Source organism: Ambystoma mexicanum, chromosome 8 (genome assembly GCF_040938575.1).
Source record: "Ambystoma mexicanum isolate Mex_15411 chromosome 8, UKY_AmexF1_1, whole genome shotgun sequence".
In the NCBI taxonomy this organism is placed as follows: Eukaryota; Metazoa; Chordata; class Amphibia; order Caudata; family Ambystomatidae; genus Ambystoma; species Ambystoma mexicanum.
Window position 1 is genome coordinate 1080284917 of NC_090929.1, and position 25033 is coordinate 1080309949.

A 25033-nucleotide genomic window follows, 5' to 3' on the forward strand; every position below is an offset into this window, starting at 1 on the left:
TACCAATACAAGTAGCCAAGTAACACTTTGGAGGTTCATGTTATACATAATTATTTAACAGTAGTTTTTAAATACGCATTCTTTAAAAATGGCAATATATGTAGCAATCAAATACACTTTAAAATACTTTTCTTTTTGTTTATTATTTGTAATGCGCAGTCATACCCTCGGGTAACAGTGCGCAGCATTTACAAGAGATTGCGAAACTTGGTTACAACAAAGAACAAAATATACAACATGTAATAGCATCAAGAATATATACATATGTACAAGAAGGCATCATTAGGTACAGTAAACAGGAGTCTGATGGGTTAGGCACATGGCTGTGATAGGGGGCTTACGTTTTCAACCATGAGATGACCTTAGCTCGGAGGTTCTGATAGTGCAGGTCCATTCTGAGGGGTGGTGGAAGGGAGTTCCACAGTTTAGCTGCTTTGACTGGGAAGCTATTACCCCCTATGGTGGAATGTTTAAAGTTGGGGACAGATAGGCAGTCTTTATATAATGTTCTTGTTGGTCTTAGTGAGGTCTGTTTATGAAATCTGTCGATAAGATAGATAGGGGCGGCATTGTTGAGTGATTTGTATGTTAGTGAGGCAGTCTTTAGGAGTATTTTGTCATTGGCAGAGAGCCAGTTGCTCTGTTGATTATGTGCTGTGATATGCTCTCTTCTAGAGATGCCCAGTGCCGCCCTAAGGGCGTTATTCTGGAGGGTTTGGAGTTTGCTAGTAATGGCTTTGGTGGACCCAAGATAGAGAGCGTTGCAGTAGTCCAGACAGGATAGTATGAGGGCTCTAGCAAGTGTCAGGCAGCTAGAGTCAGACAGGGAGTGTTTGGCTGCACGGATCAATTTACAGGTGTAGGCTGATGATGAGGCTAGGGATTGCACCCGTCTGTGGAAGGAGAAGGTGGAGTCCAAGTAAAAACCTAGGGTTTTGACCTCTTGTCCCACCTTAATGCAGTTGCCATCAATCAGTAGTCAGAACCCAGTTTCTTCAAACTGGGGGTAGTGCCTAAAATTATAAATTCAGTTTTATCATCATTCAGGCATAGTCCATGTGTGGCCATCCATGCCTGGATGATGTACACTCTATTCACCAAGGCCAAACCCTTTCCATAATCTCCAGAAAGCGGAAGGAGGATCTGGGTATCATCCGCGTAGTTGGTGTAGGTGATACAGAGATGATCCAAATCATCGAAAAGGGGCTTGGTAAATATGTAGTACAATGTGGGAGAGACGCAGGAGCCCTGTGGCATGCCACAGGTGATGGGATCTGCTGCAGCTGTGGGTGAAAAGACCCTCATAGTTCTGCCGTTGAGGAATGATCTAATCCATGTAATGGCCTCAGCAGAGAAATGGGCTCATGTATGTAAGTGGGTGCATAAGACGGAGTGGTCGGCTAGGTCGAATGCTGCAGAGAGGTCTAGAAGGAGGAGTAGGGCAGCTTGGCCATTATCTCTAAGCTTGTCAATATGGGCTTTAAGGTCGATGAGGGCGGTCTCGGTCCCATATTGGGGACGGAAGCCTGATTGCATGGCTCAGAGTGGGTGGTGTTCTTCCAGATACTTCAGAATTTGCACGTATGCAACCTTATCCAATATTTTTAGAAGAAAGGGCACAGTTGTTAATAGGCCTATTGTTTGTGGGTATGGCTGGGTCGAATGTAGTTTTTTTTTAGTAATGGCAACACCCAAGATTGTTTTGGGTTAGTGGGGATGGAGCCAGTGGAGAAGGAGGCGTTGATTAATTTTGTGATAAAAGGGGAGAGGTCACGGGCCGCTTCTTTAATAAGCTGTGCAGGGCACACATCGGCCTGACAGTTGGAAGGTTTTAGTGACAGGATCATTTTTTCTACTTCGAGTATAGTGACTTTAGAGAATTTAAAACGAGTAGTTTCCCTTGAAGTGGGCTTCTCAGGTGATTTGGGAGTTGGAGTGTCATTCAGGAAGGCTTTTTTGCAGGAGATTTTATTTTGTAGTGTGGTGATCTTGTTAGCTAAGGCCTTTTGAATTTCTGAGCACCAGTTTTTATCTTTGATACAGGTATCCAGTGGTGCAATAGGAGTTGCTACTTCTTTCAGGATAACGAATAGTTCCTTCAGGTTAGATTTTGCTTGGTCTATGTGGGAGTCAAAGGAAGATCGTTTGGCAAGGTAGATTTCTTTTTTGTAGAGGGTTGCTAGTTTGGTTAGTTTGAGTTTGTTGGGTGCTGAGGGGTATTTTTTCCAAGTGGCTTCACAATTTCTTTTTTGCTGTCTGAGATTTTTGAGGAATGGTGTATACCATTTGTTCAGATGTTTTGGGCTTGCTTGATCGGAGTTTAAGGGGAGCGATTAAATCCAGTGAAGTGGACATGATTTTATTATATTCGTCGACCAGGGTCTCAGGGTCCAAGTTGTCAGGAAGTGTGTTTAGTGTGGGAAGTAAGTTCGGGATGAGTCTTTCCATAGTGATGCTCTTTTTATTTCTCGTGAGTATTGGTGGGGCCATACTGGTGGGTGGGGGTTGGTTAGTAGAGTGTGTGAACGATACCAAGTAGTGGTCAGTCCAGGCTAAAGGTGAGATGTCGGTGATATTAGCTAGGCAATTGTAGTCAGCCACCCAATCAAGTATTCTGCCTTTAGCGTGTGTGGGTTCCATACATCTTTGGGGGAATCCTAGATTGGAGAGGGTACGGAGTATGGAGTTGACACCTTGGTCTTCTGGGTCATTGTATCCCAGGTTGAAGTCTCCAAGGGTGAGTACTTGGGTAGAGCTTTTAAGGTTACAAGATAGTATAGTATTGATATCTTCGTCAAAGGTGCCTATTGGGCCTGGGGGACGATATATCAGGTGTATGTTGAGGGTTTGGATTGTGGTAAGAGGGACTTTAACAGAGAGTAATTCACACGAGGGGAGATTTATAGTGGTTACACTTCTCATAGTGAGGTTGCATTTGTGTATACTAGCATTGCCCCTCCTCTAGAGTTGGGTCGGTCGTGTCTCAAGATAGTGTAATTATCTGGGATGGCAAGCATAACCATTGGGCCAGCTGCCGATTTGTAACCAGGTCTCTGTAACGGCCAGGAAGACAAGGTCTTCTTTGAGGATCAAATCTGCGATTTCTTGTTCAGAATCCACACAAAGTTAGATACTCTTTAGAGATGCTTCTTACACACTTCGTACACCCTGAGGTGACATCGCTAACTAGGACAATAATGGCATTTATATATCACTAGTACACTTTGTAGATTCTGAGGTTTGTAGAAAGGAAAGGTTAAGGGAAGGAAAAAAGTTAAACAGGTTCTCAGAGCATGTGTGCACTTTAAATCTTCAAATGAAGTCTAGATAAAAAAACCTTTCCCAGCAATATTATTTTAAAACCAATGTATCACCTGTGGGGGACAGTAAGTACCCAAGTCAAATAGAATAGAAGTCTGCAGGGAGCCAGGACAGCCAAAGTTAATTGGAGCAAAGTCTATGGAGTTGAGGCACTTCTTAGATAGTAAGTCTTGTACACAGAGAGTTTGTTGAAGAAAAATCACTGTAGGGTCACAAGCTGTTAGATTTGTGAAAGGTAGAGCTGAAATCAACTCTAGCAAAGGAGCAAAGTCTCAACTGAGAAGAGCAAGCTAGAGATACTGAGGTAATTACCCCAAGTCAGAACAGTACCTTTGGTTAGAAGAATAATGATCCAGCTGGCTTCTGCCTGGTTGCAGCAATGCAGATCCTGGGTTCCTGGCCTCATTCATGGGCACAAGGGGGAGGACATCTGGGGACTCCTGCGGCAGCAATTCGGAGGTCGGCAGCAGCTACAGCTCTTTTCAGATCAGCGGCACTTTGCGTTTTCAGCGCTCGGGAAACCTCATCATCACGGATCCTGGTTACCGGTTGGGCTTCCTTCATTCTTTAAGTCCTGCACTCTGGTGAGGGGACTTGAGCTCTGGCCGTCCTGCTTCTGGAGGACCCTGGGAAGACTCCTGTAGCTTCTGGACAGATCAGACGTTGCACTCGACTACGGGTTTATCGACCCCTGGCACTCGGTTCCTGCAGCAGCAAAGAAGTATAGCCAGTCGGGGAAGGTGGTTCAGTGGAGTTTGTCTCGGGGTTAGTTGGTCCCATTAAATCAAAGGAAAAAGCTGTCCCTTCCGGAACTTCTCTTGTCGATCAGAAAAAGAGTTTCAGCAAAGCAGCAGTGCTTCACCAGACAGTTAAACGGTCCAGGAGGATGCAGCAAGCTTCGTTGACTGTTTCTTCGTCGGGATGTCCTTCCCAGTGGTCAACTGTCTTCAGTCCCAAACCCCTCGCCTTTTAAGCAGGTTTCTCCCATTCATGCACAGCCTAGCTGTAGTTTCAAACAGCAGGGTGGCTGTCCTGAAAGGACAGCCAGCCAACCAATCAGAACTGGCTGCATTCAGGCATTCCTAAAGACAAAGGCAGGGAAGTTTCAGGAACATCCTTCCTGCCCTTCCAGACACACTGGAGCAAGAGGTAGGTTTCAGTACTGAAGCCTGCCAAAGGCAAAACAAAGGGCTCAAACCTGGTTTGGCACACAGAGTAAAACCCAAGAAAGACCTCACAAACAGGAAAAGGAGAAAAAAGATGACCGGGCCGTTTTGATTAAATGGTCAACCATTGGTGCTATACTGCAACCGAGGATTCAGCCTGCAGTAGAAAAGCACAATGGTTGGAAAATTAAACCACTGCCACCAGCCATTTAAAGTAGTGAGGTTAACATAAAAAATGTTACATGAGTAGGTAGGAAAAGGGGCTACTAAGTAAACACCCCCCCCCCAAGAACTCCACATAAGATGGTGTGTGCTGGACCTACAAAGAGAAAAAGTAAGTAAAGTCAATGTTACCTTACTATTCTTGAAAAGTAGTTCACACAAGAAAAGGTATTTAAACTTAGACGAAATCTAAAGTATTTCCCTGTGACACTGCACTAAAGGTGCTGTGTGTCACCATACAAGAAGTAGATGCCTATGGAATTTGTCAGGCTCCAAAAACAAAAACACTTAATCCTAATCCAGTCACAACACATGAGTGAGAAAAAGGGCTCACTCACTACAGGGTTAAAATTAATAAGTCCTAAAATCCAGAAAAAGAGCTGGGGGGTCTCTAAGGTTGAAGGGAATTAGCACAGAAATGAGACTTCTCCCTAACATTCAGCACCTGGAATAACCCGTCAATTGTAACAGGACAGACTGGAATGGTGCTATAATGTATTGATGAGCACAGGAAACTTGTGTAACAGTGAATCACAATGGCGCCATTTGTTTATACTTTAATAAAATTCCAAACAAATATAATTACAATACAGTGGGACAGCCTGTCTTTTTGCTTTTTTTTTTTTAACCCCGTCTTGACTTTTTGGAGGTAAGTAAAGCCTTCTGCTTTACTGCCCTTGCTTGTTTGCTCAATCTTATTGGGATACTTTTTATTCCCGAAAACTATCAGTACTTGGAGACTGTCTCACTTTGTGAATTTCTTGTAGTGTATGGTTACAATTGCATACATCAAGCTTCACACTGCGCTGCACTTTGGTACCTCCTAGGCGGCTTCCACCTCGGTCTGGGATCGTTGCAGTGTTGTATTTGTTGTACTGGAAGTGGCTGATGAGGTGGGCAACCTGAAAAGCTGCCCTGACCAGGACAAGGTTTACAAAATACCCAAATTCCAAGGTAGGGACCAAGTCTTCCAACACCATGAAACCGCAGACACCCCTGGATTAATGTGAAGGAACAGTGCAAGCACTGGATGTGGGTGACCGAAGGAGGAAGAGCACAGGGAGGCTGAAGTAGGAAGGGCTCAGGAACGATGACGAGCAGAGTGCCCCATGCGAGGGAAACAGGCTGGTTTAAGCACCAGAGAAAGAGGAGGATCAGGTACACAGAAAACGGTGATGAACAGAACAGTGTCACTTCCTCAGAGACCGAGAAGTATGACGCACTGTCCAAACTGTTTGAGCAGCATTTATGGGAACCAGTATGAAACGGCGGCTCCTTGTTTACTTTTAAGATGTGCCTAAGAAAAGTTTGTGGGCAGCAGTGATATTTTTGCCTTTTTTCGAACATTTGAATTTTACATTTACAGTGAATAGCTACCGAGGGTAGCCATCACCATAACATGGGTTTGCCATGAGGTGTTTTGCTTGTTCTTTGACCTTCTTCCTGCCTTCTCAAGTAAAGAAATGCCTTGTATGGAATATCCTTTTGCACTGAAAGCTGTGGCTTTCTCGGGCTTAGGGGGATGTGACGGTCTAGTGCCAATCCGCATCTCTGGTGCCTAAATGTCTGTTTTTGGCAGATGGTGTGGCCAGTGGCTATCCATGATAGACACCATCTGTTTGAATGGTGCAGATGCCTACTGTTGGTGGGATTGTGCATTCGCTGAGCCCAAATCTTGGATTAAAGGAGGGCTTCTGCAGCTCTTTGATAGATCATCATTGGAACCAAGACCTCAACAAAGAAGTTCTTCTACTCCGTGCTGTCCTGGTGAAGCCCTGCTTCTTTGTCCTACTCGCAAGAAGGCGCTTATTGTTGCTTCAACCTCTGTGCTTCGATCTCTGTGCTTGTGGGAACAACCACTCTGGATCCCTGCTCGAAGGTCTGCACCGCCTAAGCCTCCGGAAGTGTCCCTGGACCGACCGGTGCACTGACTAGCTCTCTCCTGGGCTACCTTGCTGCAGTTTTCGCTGTTCCAAATGCATAGTTGCTACTTGGAGAATCTACAACTTGTGTAACAAGACGCATGTTACTGCATTTTCAACATTCTTACATGAACAGACCACCTGCTGTACCTGCTCCTTTGTTCGTACATTAAAGATCGCCTGTTTCCTCCTGACCTTGGTGATGCACGTTGCAAAACTACTTTTTCAAACCATGGAGGTGTTCCCAGGTAGTCTGCCCCTCAGAAGTCTTCATCCTTCCTCGTTTTGGTGTTTTACAGGAAGGCCCAATGCTCTCCCTGTGGTCATGGCATCTCTGGATCAGGAACGACATTCTGAAGACCAAGTATGTAAGCAGGCAAAAACTTCAAAGGCGTCTTTATTCTTCCAGGGTACAGCAAGGCAGGATACACCAGTCATCATACATCAGGACTTCAACATTTATCAACCAAGCTCTGAATTCTGCCCCTTTATATATATTTTGCAGTTGGCTCAGCTCTCTATTTCATGATGCAGTTCATTCTTATTGGTTTAGGTACTCAAAGACAAGCCCTTTCCCCTGCTAGGGTTGTTTGACTGAACTGTCACTCACCAAGCACCCATGCCATACCTACGCATGCAACAAATTAAAATTGTGAAATGTTCCTGACCTTTAAAATGAATCCCTTGATGTCTCAAAGACGTTTCTGAGGTCAACCATGAGATATTTGTAGCCAGCAACACGTCTCCCTGTCACTGGAGCCCACATATGGGTATCAGCTGTACCCCCTCCCTGTGAACTCAGCAACTGTTGCTATCTGACCAGATGCCTGTACTCTTGCTACCTTGCCTTGAATCACTACATGCCAGCCCCTGGCTCGTCAATGTCAAGATTGTTGCTAAGTCTAGACAGTATGTTCTCTTCTACTGAACCTTCAATGAACTGCTATGAGGTAATTATTTCATTATTTCAGCATGATTTTGCAAAAGTCCACATCTTAGAAATTGCCTGACTTTGCCTGGTTATCACAAAATGGTGGACCAACCTAATTTGGATCAGAACCTTGGTACCTGCTCACATTTTAATATAGAGTTTTAGTAACGATGACAAATGTATGCTACCCATCATGCCCTTCACTGCACAAGGCATTCTGTCTCAAAAAATGTATGTCGCCATACAAAGTGCTTGTTTAACCTTTTAAGCACTATAATTCTGCTTTTTACAGTACTAGTCATTGATCACCCGACAAGTTATCTGCATTTGGTTTGAGAGGGGTGGGGTACCTCCTATACATTCAGTTTGAGGGGAGGTGTGGTCTACCCACTCTACAGTGTTCTACTGGAAGCTATCTGGAACCAGATTCCAGAAAAAGCCAACAGTGGTCTGTGAAGAAATCCGAGTTTGCAGTGGTTAATTTTACATACCTGTTTTTGGTCCTCCCTGTTCTCCATAGTTACATGGGCATAAAGTCCTGTTCCTAATAATGTTTCTTGACTCTGGTCGGTGGAGGGCTGGTCAAGGATTCCTACCTACGACTATCCTAAGGACTTGCATTGATTGAGTTTATTTTCCTGAACTATATCTAACTGTTTGCCTCTTATAACCACTGGTATCCCCAATCTCTTCATAAACCTACCTGAGAAGTATATGCTTTGGAACGGGTGACATTTGAGCACAAGGCCCCAAACCATCTCAAAGTTGGACTTTATAAGAGCTAGGGAAGCTGTTCTATCGAAGATTATCCTGACATAGTCGTTCTTCTAATGCATCAGAGTAATTACCTGTGTTTCACTGGTTGTTGAATTAAACTGTTCTATTTCTCCTACTGGTGAATTATAAATGTTTTATAAGGCGTTTGTGTGACAATATTGACCTAGAGGTTTGATCTACTTAGTGAGTAATCTAAAGGCATAATAAATTATTGTATTTTTATACTTACCTGTCTAACTGAAATTATTGGTGTAACTCTGTGTGGACTCATTGTAGCCCTAGACCACTGTCTCACCCGTCCTAATCCTTTCCGATCTGCAAACGTCCCTTGTTTGGGTTTGACTGACCTCTGTGTCTTCCCTGTTGACCCTGTGGCCTCCCAAAATCCTCCCCCCAGGGCTTACTTTGGAAATCCTTGTCAGCAAGTATGTAATTTGTTCTTCTGACCTAACACACACCTTTTCTCTGCTCTGTTTTAATTTACATCCCCATGGATCCTGTAGGAGATCATCCATCCTAGAGCCTCTGGAATGTAACCCAAAGGTGGGTTGAGGGACCTATATTGACCTCTAGGTCGAGATTTGGTATCCTGGTTTGGGAGCAACGAGATGACCCTCCAAACACAAACAATTTTTCCTGTACTATTATTTTGTCTTCCCCTTCCCTTCCTGTTCAATGTATGCATACGCAGTCGATGTACAGCATCCAATTTTGTTTGCTGTTGCCCAATATGCGGTCCTCCACGCTTTGATGTTCCCTGCTCCTTAGAACATGATGCATGTCAAACGTCATATTATCTGCTTAATTGTTTTATGCTTTAGTGGACTGGACGAGTCCATCCTGGAGGAGTGTCTTCAGCATCTGGAAAAGCAGCTGGAAAGCAGCCAGGCCCGCAAGGCAATGGAGGAATTCTTTTCTGGCAGGTGAGATTGTTTGAATGATAATGCACTTTTACATAATTGTTGTTTTGGTTGTCGGCATACATGTTCATGAAATTAACTTGGGCTGGATTTTAGGTAATGTTCTACTCTTGTTGTATTTGGATTTATTCCATGTCTTGAAACTCCACTTTAAACTGCCATAACATGTCCTTGTAGTAGACTGTAACTGACTCACTACATCATTCCAGTTGTCAGGTTTCTGGTGAATCTGTGATGACTCTTACTGTTTTCTTTGAGAATTACATTTAAAAATGAATCTGTCATTATGCATTCCCTGTCTTTAGATTGCTAGCTGCGCACAATATTGCAAGCTAGTAATTGAGAATTGGGTATTCATGATGAATTGTCTTTTTGCATTTCCTCACTGTGGAATTCAATGTATCCCCTAGAAGCTTTGCCCCATGTCAGACACTCCTGCCTGACTTTTGAGGTAAGTACAGCCTTTTTAGCATCACTTACCAGTTCTGCTCAAATATTTTGGCAACACTGGTGAGCTGTTAAGTCCTTCAGACATGTGCTTGTGTAATGCTTTACTTTAGCACGAGTCACCTTAAGTGTGCAACATGGTTGCATTGTATTCATGTTTTACTTTATTGAGCAACTTTCTTTATTCCTTTCTGGCGTGCAGAGGGCGATCGCGTTTCATCTTTTTCCCGTGAACTCCCTAGCACCATCATTGTTTTTTTAAACATATAGTACAAAATGCTGAAGAGTAGGCCATGTTTTACAATCAATATGATTTGGTGGAAAGAAATTGTACATAAGATAACTAGTGCACAAAGTCTTTTTATTCCAAATACCTTATAGATACCCCCATGGCCCTCTGAAGAGTTCAGAACACCTGAAGAACAACTACTATTCCTGCTAGCTACTATAAGCCTCCTAAGATTGTTAAAAATACAAACAACTTCGATACCAAAGGTATATACGAACTCTCGTGGCATTTACTAAATATTTATCATGTAGAGCCTTACAAAGTAACACATCTCAATTGTTATCACAATATTCTTTATTTTATTTATGCTTTGAAAAAACAGTGAATAAAAAACAATTTTCTAAAAAAACAATTTGGATCAATGGTTTCACAGTTACTAAAAAGTGAACACACGCACACCCTTCTGTAACCTAATATACCAGTCATTCCATCCAAACATCAATCATTCCCATACGATTTCATTCATACTGCGCAAAATAATAAAAGACAATTTTGAAGAAAAATAGGTCCCAGAAGTTGAGCTGAAGTGCAAAGTGCTTGTTAGGCAAGATTTGGAGCAGTACACTTTGGGTGCACTACACCAACCTTGACCTCCTGGCAGAGGCGTTGCTGGGGGGCGGGGGGAGCGCTAACGGGGCTATAGCCCGGGTCATTTGGTTGTAGCCCCGGATAAAATCTCAGGAGCTACAACCAAAAGGCTAATTAGCCCCCAGTCCCGGCAGTTCCTGCATTAGCGTAGCCCTGGATCTTTTCCAGACCTAGAAACACACCTGCATCCTGGCAATAGGAACCCAACCTTTGGTATAAGTCTGAACTACACAGGTTGGTAGTGTGGCTGAGCATCCAGGCTGATCTGATCTCAAGAGGGGTCAATGTGAGCTGTAGGGTGGTTACATAGATTCACAGTGACAAGTATCCAAAAAACACTTGTACTGAAGGTTTCTTGATTAAACAATTATTAATTTATTTAACTGTCAGTTTGAATAAGCCTTCTTCAGAAGGGGCAATGTAATAGTAACACACAAATACACTTCAAAATACACTCTTCCTTTCTCTAAATCAGCAAACACCCATTGGGGATGGCACACGGTCTCTTCCTACACCCTTGGGTGACTTACATAGCTAGGACACTGTGGACATTAATATATAATTGTTGCATTAAAGAGCATGTTAAAGAAAAGTGTTATAGAATAAAACAAGAGATCACACAATTATTTTGAAGCAGGTAAGTACTTTTGAACCCCCAATGCAAAGTAAGTTAACCCCTTCCTGGAAGGAAAGGTAAAACAAAATGTCAGAAGAAAGGAGAGTTATTCAGGTAGCCAGGCCAGCCAATGTCAATTGGGAAAAAGTCTAGGTGAGCTGAAGCACCTCGTGTAGGTGAATAAAAGTCTTGCACAATGTTTTAAAAGTCTTTGCATAAAAAGTAGAATCAATGTAGTGCCACAAGCTGGGAGCCTAATGAGAAGTATAAGATGCAAGCAACTCTACAAAAGCAACCAAAACAAGTCTCAACTGAGATCAAGTAAGGTTACACAACAAGAGGTAAGTTCTCTTAGATTGTACAGTAACTTTGGTTAGAAGAAATGGTTCCAGCTGGCTTCTGTCTGCAGATCCTTTTGTTCCTGTGCCTCAGTTGTGGGGACAAGAGGGAGACCTTCTGGGGACTCCTGCAACACAACAGGATGGTTGGCGAATGCAAAGGGCAAACTTCAATTAAGTGGCACTAAGGCATTTCAGCTCCTCGCGTCTGATAGCAAATAGCAACACAGCGGTTCTCGGATACCACTTCAGACTTTCCTTGTTTCAGGGGTCCAGCACTCTGCGGTGGCTCAGGCTTAGTCAGTCCTACATCAGGGAAGTCTGGAGGATCTTCCTAGCGCTCATGTCCGACTTAAAAGTGATGGACTTCATTTGGTGTTCCTCTCCCTGGCACTATGGTTCCAGTAGCAGCAGCAGTGGAAGTACAGCCAGCTTTGAGAGGATGTCCAAACAAGTTCACTTTGGAGTTGATTGGTCCCACCAACTCAAGGGGAGAAGTCGTCCTTGTAGAGCTTCTCTAGTCAAGACAAATTCTGAGGTTCAGCACAGCAGCAGGGCTTCACCGGGCAAACCAACGGTCCAGGAGTTGCAGCAGGCATCTCTTCCAAGTTCTTATTCTGATTAATTTGTCCAGTGGTCGTCTATGCCTTCCAAGCCAAAAAGCCTCGCCTTTTATGCAGGTTTCTCCCATTAATTCCAGCCTAGCTGTCAATCACATAACAGGGTGGATGTTGTTGCCGGACAGCCAGCCGGCCAATCAACTTTGGGTGCATTCCTGTAACAAAGGGGATTCAGAACAGGGAGTTTTGTGCACCTTCCTCACTTCCTACCCCTGCCAGACACTCTGGAGCCAGAGGCGGGCTTCACTCGTGAATCCTGCCAAAGACAAACGAACAAAGGGACCAAACCTGGTTTGGCGCGCAGAGTAAATCTCAAGAAGGACCTTTCCAGCAAGAAATGGAGAAAAAAGGCAATTTTGACAAAATGGGTACCCATTGGTGCTTTACCAAGGCTGAAATTGCAGCCCGTGGTAAAAACACACAATGGTGGTAAAAAGTAAACCACTGCCACCAGCCACTTATTGTAGAAAGGGTAACATAAAATTGTTACATGAGAAACTAGACAAAGAGGATACTAAGTAACCCCTCCAGCACCCTATCGTAAGATAGTGTGTGCTGGGTCTAGAAAGTTACAAATGTGTAAGTAAAGTCAATTTCACTTCACTTCTCTTGGAAACAGTAGTCTATCCAAGAGAAGGTATTTAAACCTTTGGGAAATCTAGAAGTTTTCCCTGTGTCACTGTACTGAGGGTGCTGTGTGACACAATGTTAAGATGATGCCAATGGAGTTTGTTAGACTCCAAAGTCAAAAGAAACAGAGTCCAAATCACAGAAAAATACATGAGACTGGGAAAAAGATCTCGCTTTCTCCAGGTTAAAAATTAAAAGTCCTAGAGTCCAGCAAAAGTGCTGGGAGTCTCTAAGGTAGAGGGGAATTAGCACATTTCTGAGAATTCTCCCTAGCAGTGCTATATAAACCCTAAATGCACAGATATTATCAAGTGCTGGCATGTATCAACCATATATTTTAATACAATAAGTCGCCTTTGAATTCATGTTGGGCTATCCAGCATTAGTTGTCCAATGGAATTTGCATAAAGGTGTCTACTCGCGTTTCAGGCGGGTAACCTAGCGGTGTCTCATACCCTGTTAGACAACGTTTGTATGCAGTCCCCTCTGGGAACACTACACACCACTATGACTACAGGTGTAAGTAAACTAACCTTTTGTATAAGTCTGTACTACACAGTTTTTGTAGCGTGTTGAGCAGCCAGGTTTATCTCAAGAGGGGAAATGTGAACAGTAGTGGAGTTAGACAAAGATTCACAGTTACAGGTATTCAAATAGACTCTTACACTCAAGGTTTCTTCTATAAAAATTAATAATTTAATTTATCAGTTCAATTATAAAACACTAATTGGAAGGAGGCAATCGTATAGTAACACACAAATATACTTCAATACTGTACACTCTTTAAAAAGTAAGTAAAAGGTAAAGGTTATCAGAACATGAAAGTCTACAATTATTCTTAGACAGTGCAAATACTTTAAGTTTAAGAGTCAATTCAATTCAGTAGGCTAGGCCAAAGTCAATGGGCTTAAAGTCTTGGTTAGGATAAAGCAGTTCTGGTAGTTAAACAGAAAAGTCTTAACACAAGTTCTTAGAAGTAGTTTGTAAAAAGAAGAATCATATGTTGGGTCAAAAGCTGATTAGGCCAGTGAGTTTCTAAAGTTTCAAGCAGTTTAACACTGAGAGGTAAGTTCTCTGTCTTGTTTTACAGTACCTTACAATGAAGAAAAAGATGCAACTGATGACTTCTGTTCCTGCAGATCTCACTGTTCCTGGGCCTCAGTCGTGGGGACAAGAGGGAGGACGTTGGGGTCACTCCTGCACTGGGACTGGTCAAAGGTCGCAACTGGCAACTTCAATTTCAGTGGCTTTCGTGTTTCAGCTACCGCACTGGTAACAACGCAGATCCTGGCTGTCAAGGTGGACTGTCCTTGCTTCAGATGGCCCACACTCAGCTGAAGGAGGGGGGGGGGGCGGTCATGCTCAGTTGATCCGACTTCGTGGGAGTCCGGAGGATCTTCCAAACACTTTTGCCCAGCTTACAAGTAACGTACACAATCTGGTGTCCCTGGCTCTACGGTTTCCTGCAGCACTCGGAGGAAATGCAACCAGCTCTGAGATAGGTGTCCAGGTGGCTTACTTGGGAGTTGATTGGTCCTACCAACTCATAGGGAGAAGTCGTCCTTAGCAGGGCTTCTCTATCGATGCGCACTTGGCGATTCAGACCTGCAGGAGGGCTTCTCTGGGCAAACCAACGGTCCAGGAGTTGCAGCAGCCGTCCTCTTCAAGCTCTTCTTCTGTTCCTTCGTTCCAGTGGTTGTCTCTGCCTTCCAAGCCAAGAGACTCGCCTTTTATTCAGTTCTCTCCCATTCATTCCAGCCTAGCTGCCACTCACCCAGCATGGTGGCTGTCCTTTACCGCCGAGTTCACCAGCCAATCCGCACAGAGTGCATTTGGGTCTCCTAGGAGACTAAGCACAGGGAGTTTCAGGGACCTCCCAAACGTCTTGCCTACCCTAGACACTCTGAAACCAGAGGCGGGTTTCACTCCTGAAGCCTGCCAAAGGCAAATAAACAAAGGGACCAAACCTGAATTGGCGCGCAGAGAAAAACTCTAGACGGACCTTTACACAAAGAAATGGCAAAAAAAAGGAGACCAGGACCTGTTTTTAGCAACGATGGCTGGGCGCCATCTTAAAAAACATGTTCCCGCTATTTAACGTTACCGGGAAAAATCATGGTAGTTGTAAAACCACTGCCACCAGCATTCTGAGAGGAAAGGGTAGCATTTGACTGCTACTTGAATCTAGACACAGGGGATACTAAGTAACCCCTCCAGAACTCTATTGTAAGATAGGGTGTGCTGTGTCTAGGAATTTAAAAGACTAGTAAAGTCAATTTCACTTTACTTACTCTTGGAAACAGTAGTTTATCCCAGAGAAGGTATTTAAACCTTGGGAAAGCCTGAAAGGCATCCCTGTGCCACTGCATTGAGGGTGCTGTGTGACACACATGAAAAGATGCCTATGGAGTTGTTTAAACTCCATAACCAAAGAAAACAGAGGTAAAACGCATATCAAAATACATGAGTGCGGGGAAAAAGGCTCACACTCTCTCCAGGTAAAAAAAACAAGTCCTCAAAATCCAGCAAAGTTGCTGGGGGTCTCTAATGTCAAGGGAATTAGCACATTTTTGAGAATTCTCCCTAAGACTTGGTGAGGACAGAGAGTCTGTATTGCCTTTGGATCAGGCGACAGGCCAGTTTGTCAGAGGATGAGCAAGAAGCCCTCTATTTCCTCTCAGCCGCCCTACACTTACGTGTAACTAGGTCATACCAGAAATTGCACTTGGCTTTGGACTTCAAGCGGATCCTCATGACGGGGACAATAGCATCAAGAGTGTCAGATAGAAGAGTATGTGTCTGGGTGTCAGCCAGAGGAGGAGGTGGGGGAGAGGATGTGGCAGCAAAAGCCTTAACTGAGACACGCTTCATGGGCCGGATGTCGGAGAAGGTAGGTGGCAGTTTTGAGGTGGGCTTGGTTAGGGGGCGAAGAGAGTGAGAGATGAAAGGAGAAGGTAATGGTCACTCCACGAGAGAGGAGTGGTCAGAGGGGGTGTCCGGTTAAAGGTGCGATTACAAAAGGTTCGAATGCAATAGGTTCGGGTCAATAGTACCGAAAACAAAAGGTTCGTTTTTTTTTATTTTTTATTAAATTAGATATATTTTTTTGGGTTTCCGTTTAGGTAAAAAAATGGTTTCCATTCTTTACTCATTCCTATATATCCATACATTGGCGCTTGTCGCAATCTATTCACTATAAAGCTAGCCTCATGAAAACTGTCTGCTTGCGTTACTTGGCATTTGTACATGTTGGAACTGGCTTAATATCTTCATTGTTTCTGTAGCATAAGCCTCTTCATCTTGATCCCAAGATGTTGCTTATCTTGGTTACTTTCTTGATGCCTTATAGAATAGCTGCATTCTCTCAACTCTGCATCTCTTCTATTTAAGTCAGCTCGACTATCACATGATCTGCTTTGTCATTCAGGCATCCTGCTTCTTCTGGGATTTCTTTTAAACAGCCATCATACTGTCTTGAATGCAGGTATGGTTTTCTTACTGGGAACCTTGCCTCCAAGATTTCCTTTGGCATTTGTCGTTTCAATTGTTCTGCATGTGTGTCATACTCTGGTTTCCAACATATAGGCATTCTGGCCAAAGTGGTTGAGATGGGGGTACTTGGCTCCTTCTCTACAAGAGTGTCTCTGACAGCGGCTCAACTGGCCTGCCAAGAGAACGTGTTGGCAAATTCCTGAGCAGAAAGTCTTCGACCTCCTATGAGTTGGAGCTCTGAGTGGGAGCTCTGGCAAGAAGTTCTGCAGGAGATTTTCTCGCATTGGGATACTCCTCAAGTGGATATCCTCACTTCTATTGTGAAAAAGAAGTGTAAGTGGTTCTTCTCCAGGGAATTCCCTCGTTTGGGAGTATTTGGTCACGCTTCGACTGTCGAGTGGGACTTAGACCTGCTCTATGCATTCCAGATGATCCACATCATTAAGCTGGTTCTCAGGAGGCTGTGCTTATTCGGGTCCAGATTGATCTTGATCGCTCCGAATTAGGCCCAGAATACGTGGCACCCGAAGTTGCTGAATATGGCCATCTGCCTCCCTGGCACCTGCCACAGAGCGCAAACCTTCTCTCCCGATCGGAGGGGCAGGTCCTGCACTTGATCCTCTGCAGTTTTAACGTTCATGCATGGTGGCTGAAAGGTTTATGTATAAGGCGTGGGGATTTGTCAGAGGACGTTTTGGACGTGCTCCTCTCTGCTAGAAGGCCTGCCACTGAATCAATCTGTCTGCAGGTGGTGTACGTTTTTGACTTGGTGCCAGGGGAATGGATCTGGCCCCTATTCTTGTTACACATCCTCTGTTCTGTGTTCTCTGCTGTCTTTGGCCCAGATGAGACGGCAGATTTGAACTGTGAATGGCCATTTTGATCTTCAGGAGGACCTTGGAGCATTTCTTCTTCACAATCCTCACGGTCATGCAATTACTGAGGGGTCTGTGTAATGTTTCTCCATGCCAGTTTGTTGTTCCGGCATGGGATTTAAATTTAGTGTTAACATTTCTGATAGGTGCTCTGAATGAATCCCTTCATTCCTGGTCATTAAGTGTGCTGATCATTAAGTTGATTTTCCTGGTCGCAATCACTTCCACTAGAAGGCTGAGTGAGCATCATACTTTATCGGTTAAATCTCGTAGTCTGGGATTTCCATCTCTCCCAAAAGTTCCATCTCCCTGTCTTTTTTTTTTCTCTGCCTCGTCCTTCCACAGTGCAGGAGCTTTTCCATTGACTGGACACGTTGCAGGCTCGAGGCTACTACGTCACTTGGATAAGAGGGGTGTTAGGGAGTTTTACACAAGTTGCTGTCTGTGACAGAACTTAGAAAAAGCCCACTTTTGATTTACAAGGTTTCAACTCTTCAGTTTGGCCTGATTGACACAAAGGTTTGGTAAAATGGCTGTTCCTTCAGGCTTAGTCTACGAGGGGAGGAGGGCTGTAGGAAGGTACAAAGGATTCTGAGCATACTTATTCAAGAAAACATTACTTCACTAAAGTTGTATAAAAAACTAGCTGGGGTACCCGGCAGTGCCTGTGTCCTGATCAAGTGGCGGCTCATGTGCCCTGGAGGATGTTGCTCTTGTTCTCATGTCAGCAAGGCTTGCTTCTGTTTGCTCTGGCATCTCATTTGCCCTGGAGAAAAAGTTGCTCTTGTCCTCTGGCAGGCAAGTCGTGCTGCTGTTTGTTGCGTTTCAGAAGGTCTTGATATTGATTTTCTCTTTGCATCAGATGGAGCTTTTCCAAGTAATGTATGTTTTTTGTGCGACATGTTTGTCACTCAATGGCTTCAGCACATTTGAGAAAATGTGCAAGAAAGATTGATTGTGCTCTCTTCTCGTGAATGAACTTAAGTAAAATGTAACCTTGCCTTTTCCCATATTTGCAGTGGCGTGATTAAAAAAAAAACATTTTTTTTATTCACTTTAAAAATGCTTGAATGAACACTTTACTTTTCAAAGGAATAACCAACAAGTCAAACCTTCAGACACTTTCCATATTTTGCCTCCTTCTAATACCTACTGTAGTGTATCGGGGTTGGCATCGGCAAACAATGTTGTCTACGGAGTGAATTCTTTGCGTCCAAATATAGACTACACTCTTGCCCCAGAAAAAAGAGGAATCCATGAAAATTTGGTAGACGTGGGTTCAACAGTGTGTATTTGTATAGCCGGTCAAACATACACCCATACATACATTCAGGTTTATATATAAAGATAGTCAGTTAATATATACAGTACGGCGCACTGTTAAATATTTGCAAGGTAAGTAAGTACTAAAACACAGTAACACATGTAGAACACAATTGCAAGTTTCTTAATGCTGTGTGTGCTTTTGCCAAGTATACGCACGGCCTCTGGGGGTTGATTCAAGAAGTTGTAGAGCACATCCTAGAAGGGGAAATGTGGGAAGGGTTTCTGTGCTTAGTGAAGGACGGCAAGGAGGTAGCCAGCCTGAAATCGTGCTTGGATGCCGTAAATTGTCTGGGCAGAGCTATGGGGTGTGCTACAGCTATACACAGGCAGGCCTACCTGAAAAATTCGGGGTGGGAGATATTCTGATGCTTGGGCATTGCTGCTCATCCAAGGAGGATACTATCTTCCCTTCTTACGGAAGCCCCCAGGCAGACAACCTTTCACTCTCCAACAAACGGAACTGCTCCAGGAGAACTGAGAGCCCTGTTGTTGAAGGGTGTCGTGGAAGAAGTACCTCCCGAACAGAGTGGGTTGGTCTGGTATTCTGGTTATTTCTTGGTACCCAAGGAAGCAGGAGGCCTGTATCCCATTTTGGACCTCGGGGCCTTGAACAAGTTCAGGCATCAGTGGTAGGCCAGGCAAACAGGCTGCGGCCAGCCAATCAGAAGGCATAATGGAGGGGGGGCCTGGTTCCACGAGGCATTAGAGCAATGTCGGCATCCATTGCGGAGTGGGCGATGGCTGCAGGGTCGGCAAGGTGCGTCGTAGCAACTTGTGGCATCTGTGGTCCGTCTCGTGCAGATGTTGAGCAGGAGTGCTCCATTGTTGTAGGAGCTCCTATGCTGGAGGAAGCATATATCGTTAAGGCCTTCACCTGTGCTTCGACCCCTGGACTGGAGATCACAACCAGTCTTGACCCCTGCTTGAGGATCCTCCTTTGGAGGTATCCTGTAACCATACTGTGGAATGAGCAGCTTCAATTTGGGCTACATTACTTCATCAGTTGTCGGCCAGAATTGAACCTTTGAGCTCTGCAAATCCTCGACTTAAGATATAAGAAGCAACCCGCCTGCAGTAACAGGTCTCCACCATGAAGTGGGGCATTGTAGGAGCAGTTTTTGTTCTCGCCACAAGGGTTGACTGCATTCATTTCTTCTAAGTGGCCATTGCTAATCACTACATGCATTGTGTCATGGGGACATCTGTGGTAGGTGCTGGAGTGGTGCCCCTTTATTCAGTCCAGAAGAGTTTTCCATTGTCCAGAAATTATCTGAGCATGGAACCGCAAACTAGCTGAAACCTGAACCCGATGACGAAAGTGACCTCTGCCCCAAAGCCCTTGGACCTCCTCCAACGGAACTGAGGAGGTAAGAGAAAGGGGAGCGCAGTGATTTCAGGAACGCCGCAGGGTTAATAGGAGTGAAGGGGTTGAGTAAACATACCTATTCTAACCTCCCCTCCCCAAGCCCCTTGTCTCTTCTCAGAGTTTAACGTGCATTATAGCCTTACCCCCCCCCCCGTCCACCCTGTGCTTGTCTGACCACAAACGGTTGTGTTCTGATCAAGGATCCTCCCCTTGGCTTCCTCTAAGGTGGTTGGATTGGGAGGGTGTCTGCTAAGTACATTGCTTCAATAGTTATCTAACTTTGGAACACTAACCAACTTTCCTTTGGCTTTCAACCTCTTGTTCAGACTCTTAAACACTCCTAGCCTTCTGAAGAGAACTACATATGGACCTGTGACTCTAGGGCACTATTAAGCTTTGCTTTCTTTCCAGGGCTCCCCAAAGCTCTTTGCTCCTCAATTGGGCCTGCTTTAGCTGGGCCTCGGTTGGGCATTTGCCTGTTCAGTTTTTCCTTGGTCCTATAACCTTTCTGGCTTTGCCAGCCTTGGATAAAAATGTCTCTCTCCAGGGCTCTTGAATGCTCTTTGGCCATCTGGTCGGCTTACTTTAGCGGTGCCTCAGTTGGCTGTCTGCCCCTTAAGGTTTTCCTGGATCCCGTAACCTTTTAGACGTTCTCAGCCTTCTATACAGTTTTGCCCCACTCAACGGCATTATCTCTTTGGAAGCGTTTGCTTCCCTTGCTTGGCCGCTGGTATACTTCTCTTGCGGAGATTGGGGTTCTGACTTCTCCACTGCGCTCTGGTATCAGTGTCTGTTTGTGGGTCCCAGGCCCACAACAGCTTCTGTGTGGTCGCACCACCAGGTGAGACAGTCTCTTCACTTTCTCCATCTCTCAACTTCGGCTTAGTTGCCGTCCAGGACGCTAGCTTTCTGGCCTCTTGCTAACAGTTGGCTCGCTCCTCACACTACCACTGGGACTTTGGTGTACCGTGGCGCCTTCCCTCCAGTACATCCAACCATCAGAAGCTCGCCTCTGCGAAGGATTTTCTCTTCCATTCCAAGTTTCTCGTTGTTTTATATACGTCATCACAAGCAAAAAGGTGTGTCGCTGTTCTTTGACTGTGGAGTTTAGGCGAGATCCAGCATTACCTGAAGCCAAAGAAATATTTGGAAGAGTCCAAAACAGAAGTAACAGTCTTTCCGAGTCCCATGTAGGCAGACGATGTACTGTGGACAGGGAGTTCCCTACAGGAATTGAAGTCCTTGTACCCAAGAGGGAGTCCCTTCCAGTGAGGTCTCATTTTCCTAGACCCCTAGGGAGGGTCTTGCTTAGCAGGCTCACCTCCTTAGCCTCAAAGGTAGTGGCTCCCTTCTGGGAATAAGGGACGAATAGTCGTCACAGCCCCCTCTTTTCTAGCTAGGGAAGGACTTGGTCTAGTGCCTTATTTTATAATGCTTTGTATGGGGTTTCTAACTTTTATCTTCAACATATTTGTTCTCTAACTGATGGTTACTTACCTCATTTTTTATCTTCTTAACTACTCGTATTATGAATTGCTTCAACTGTATTCTAATAGTGAGGTGCTGTTGCGTTTAGCAGAGCACACCAATATGAATGTGTACATAGTTGTAGTGAATGTTTTAGTATGTTACTTAATCTCTTGTGACATGCTAATTACCAGAGTCTATAAGCACGTGACCGGGATTCAAACCTGTTGCTCTGTGTTATCTTGCTTCCAAGACTAACGCATTGCCCCTGAGAAATCCTACTGGCCCACGGTGATTACTTATGGTTTTTCACTAGTTGGAATTTGTGCAAGGCCTAAATAAATGATTGTATTTTTATACATTCTACCTAATTCTTATTATTCAGACATCTCTGTGTGCTTAACTAATACTGTAACTACTCTCACACTTCCTATATCGAAGCTTTGCTGCTCAGGAGAGACCACTAAGATAGAGTGGGTGGACATTAGTGTCTTTCTCTGTTCACCAGAACAGGGTGGGCTTTCAGTCTGCCCACAAGGTTGATTCTAAAAATCCATCTCAACTGTTCATGGCCTTTTGCCCGAGAACTAAAGATTGTGGCCACAGAAGACTGTGAATAGAAGACTGGAGAGATCTGAGGTTGAGCCTTGCACCACACCGCACACAAGTGCGCACAATCACCGACAGGCCCAACTTTGAAGCTCCCTGGAAGAAGGAACACGCTAGCATAGAGAGGAAGGTAAGTGTGTGGTTTGAGTGGTGGGTAGTGAGAGACGGTCCCATTAAAAGTAAATCCTGCAAATGCGGGAGGGGATGGGTGCAGACAGGATGTTCGGGGGGTGGGGGAGGTTAAGGTCTTTGGGGTTAAAACTCCAGAAATTGAAACTTTCCCACCTGTTGAAGGCCACACCAAATTGGCCTAATAAATGAAGCCTTTTTGATTTGCGACCTTAAACGGGCAGTATTTAGACATAGAACCATCTCAACAGGAACCCTGTAATTATATTCCTGGGTAGTCACAAGCCCCTCCCCTCCAGACTTGTTTCATGAAGGCGATATTAGTAAACGTATGCATTTTTTAAAACTTTTATTGTTCGACAAACTTGTCGTCAATTTAAGTAATCTTCTGCTGCATGTCATGTTGTGCATCTATATGGAGTTTCCTGTGTGTGTCAGTGAGCCGTCACTGAACAGAAACCGATTGAGCCTCCACAATGTTCTCTTTTTAAGTTATTATACATTAGACTATTCTGTAGCCAACCAATTCTTGTTGGGATCATTTGGAGCATGCACATTTCTAACTGATCGAAAAGTGAAACGTTGATAGAGGTAAGTAACATTGTTCCTTTTTGCTGTGTGTGATAATTCCTGCTTTTGCTTGGTTCAAGCTACTGGGAAATGTTGCTTAATTCATTCTTTTTCCTTTAGTGGGGAGCTAGTCCAGATCATGATGGCGACAGCGAATGCCAACCTTTCTGCAAAATTCTGCAACCGTGTCCTAAAATTCTTCACTAAACTCTTTCAACTAAGTAAGTCCTGAATGTAATTTGTTGTAGTGTTGAGCCAAAGTGTTAAAGATTTTCTTTTTGAAGCTTTTATGTCTCTTGCAAAGTGAATCCCATATTTGCCAACCTTTTGTGTGATCCTGACCTGTTTTTGGTGTGGGGCTTTTTCACCCTTGCTCCCTAGCTACACTAATTTTGTTTTGGGGTCATTATTTGGTATTTAAGGCTGCTGCTGCAAGGGGTCCACCCCCCGCATCTCTCCATGATGTCTATTGTGTAGCACTGCTATCTAGCTTAAAGTAAAATGAAAGGGGGAACATGATTAATCTGCAGTACCACCTATAAGGGTATTTTACCCATAATAATAACCCAGACAGGCTGGTGGCCGTGGTTCATTATATTACATGCAATCTTGTGTATCTTTGATTTTTTTTACAAAGTGGTATTTCCTTTACCACTGTAGTGGCCAAAATGGCTTTTCTTGCTTTCACAATGGTTACCATCGCCTCTGCAAATTCCTTATTTTGCAAATGTTAAGCCTTCTACGGGTTCCAAGAGGAAGCGCGATTAGAGATCTCTGGAGGAGCTCGCCTCTCAATCCTCAAAGCACAGCCATTCGTATCAACCTAAGGAAAAAGGTGGAGGAAGACCTTTGATTCAGTCCAGGACCTCCCCATCATGTTGGTTGGGCTGGCATCTTTGGGGGACTTGGTTTCCTATGGGCTGGAGATGTTGGCAATGTACGCAGGTGCCCTTCCAGAGCCAACAATGCCTGTCTCTACTGCTATCATGACTGTTGTACAGCACAGATCTTGATACAGGTTGCCGTGTGACTTTGCAGCATAGGGTCATCTCAAAGTGGTGATCAGCCAGGCACACAGATTGTGGATCGGTTTGCTAGGTACTGCTCCATCTACTGTGGGATCGAGAGTGGCACCACTAGATGTTGGGATGGCGCCAACCTGACACAGAACCGGCGCGGCCAGTGATTTGAGGAATGCCAGAGATTGGTTGGAAAAAGATTGGCTTTGAAGTGAAGGATGCAACTTGGGAGTCACTTAGGAAAGTGGACACCCTTCCAAATAAAGATGTGTTTAGCTATTGTTGACTAGGAAGAATATTACTACAGAGCTAGGGGTGACTTTGAAAAAAGGTGAGATGAGGTGCCGAAAGACCTTCACGACGCCAGAGGTCTAGATACCTTGCCTGAGGTGGTCCTCAATGGGAAGGTACTGATGGGCACTAATGTTGCATTTGTGCCGTGCATGTCCCGAACAAGGATTGCTAAGACCCTGGATATTTGGGTGTTGGACACTGCTGATCACGGAGAGGATATGCTGGCAGACGTCATGTACACTGGCCCAAAATAGGACCACACTTTCCTCCTTATTGGTGGTGCATGCTGGGAATTGCAGGGGTGGTCCCCTAGTGTTGCTCTCTTTGCCACAATATAGGGAATTAATAGGAATATGCCATAGCCATGTAGGGGTTTACTTTAGGATCATTGGCTCTGTTCCATCAATGCGGGCACCACCTATGCTTAGTCCCTGCATCCTTCCCTTGCTGCTTTGTTCTGAAGCTTGGAAGAAGTGGGCCTGCTGAAGGAGATTTCCAACTGATTCCCATAATTTTTGTTGTTTTTAGCTCTCACTTGGCCGTACTGGCTGAGTGGAGTAGTTTCAGCATATCCTGGTTTGGCCTTTCTGCTCCTGGTGGCACAATTTGGGCTTCATTATTTCTCCATCTGCCTCCTCCTTTGCAGTGGATCAAGTCTTCAATGCTTGAACCTTTTTTTGCAACAGTTTACAACAGTTTTTCCACCAGGGTCTGCTTGCTGCCTTGGTGCTGGAAGCTGACGCCACCTTGAAAGGGGTTTGGATACAAACAGCCCACCTGAATGCTCTTTGGGACACCTTAAGGGAACCAGTGCCGTTACACCAGCGCTGGGAACATTCTGCTTGGATGCACCCTTTGTTATCAAACAAGTTACGTAGATCCATCTTCATGGGTTCCTCATTCTTCCTTGCCCAATACTTAACTCCTGGCTTGAAGATTGTCATCATGGGAAGGCATTTCACCATTATCCTTGGTAATGGCGGTTGTTGATGGTGAAAGGTTCAAGACCCTGGGCACCGGATCCTGTAAACCATGCTTAGGATAGAAGCTCGTACTTAAACACAGTGTTTCGCCGTGTTGCAATAGTTTTTGAGGAAAC

The 25033-nt window shown here is 44.5% G+C and overlaps 1 protein-coding gene across 6 annotated transcripts in view; it reads left to right on the forward strand.

Moving 5' to 3' along the window:
• The window catches only part of UBR4 (ubiquitin protein ligase E3 component n-recognin 4), a 2945062-nt gene that overhangs the window by 900298 nt on the left and 2019731 nt on the right, over nt 1–25033 (forward strand). For all 6 annotated transcript variants that reach the window (XM_069611069.1, XM_069611071.1, XM_069611072.1 and 3 more), the window contains exons 30-31: nt 9161–9262; nt 22742–22842. In XM_069611069.1, coding sequence (XP_069467170.1) covers nt 9161–9262; nt 22742–22842 — 203 coding nt within the window. The remainder of the gene's footprint in view (nt 1–9160; nt 9263–22741; nt 22843–25033) is intronic.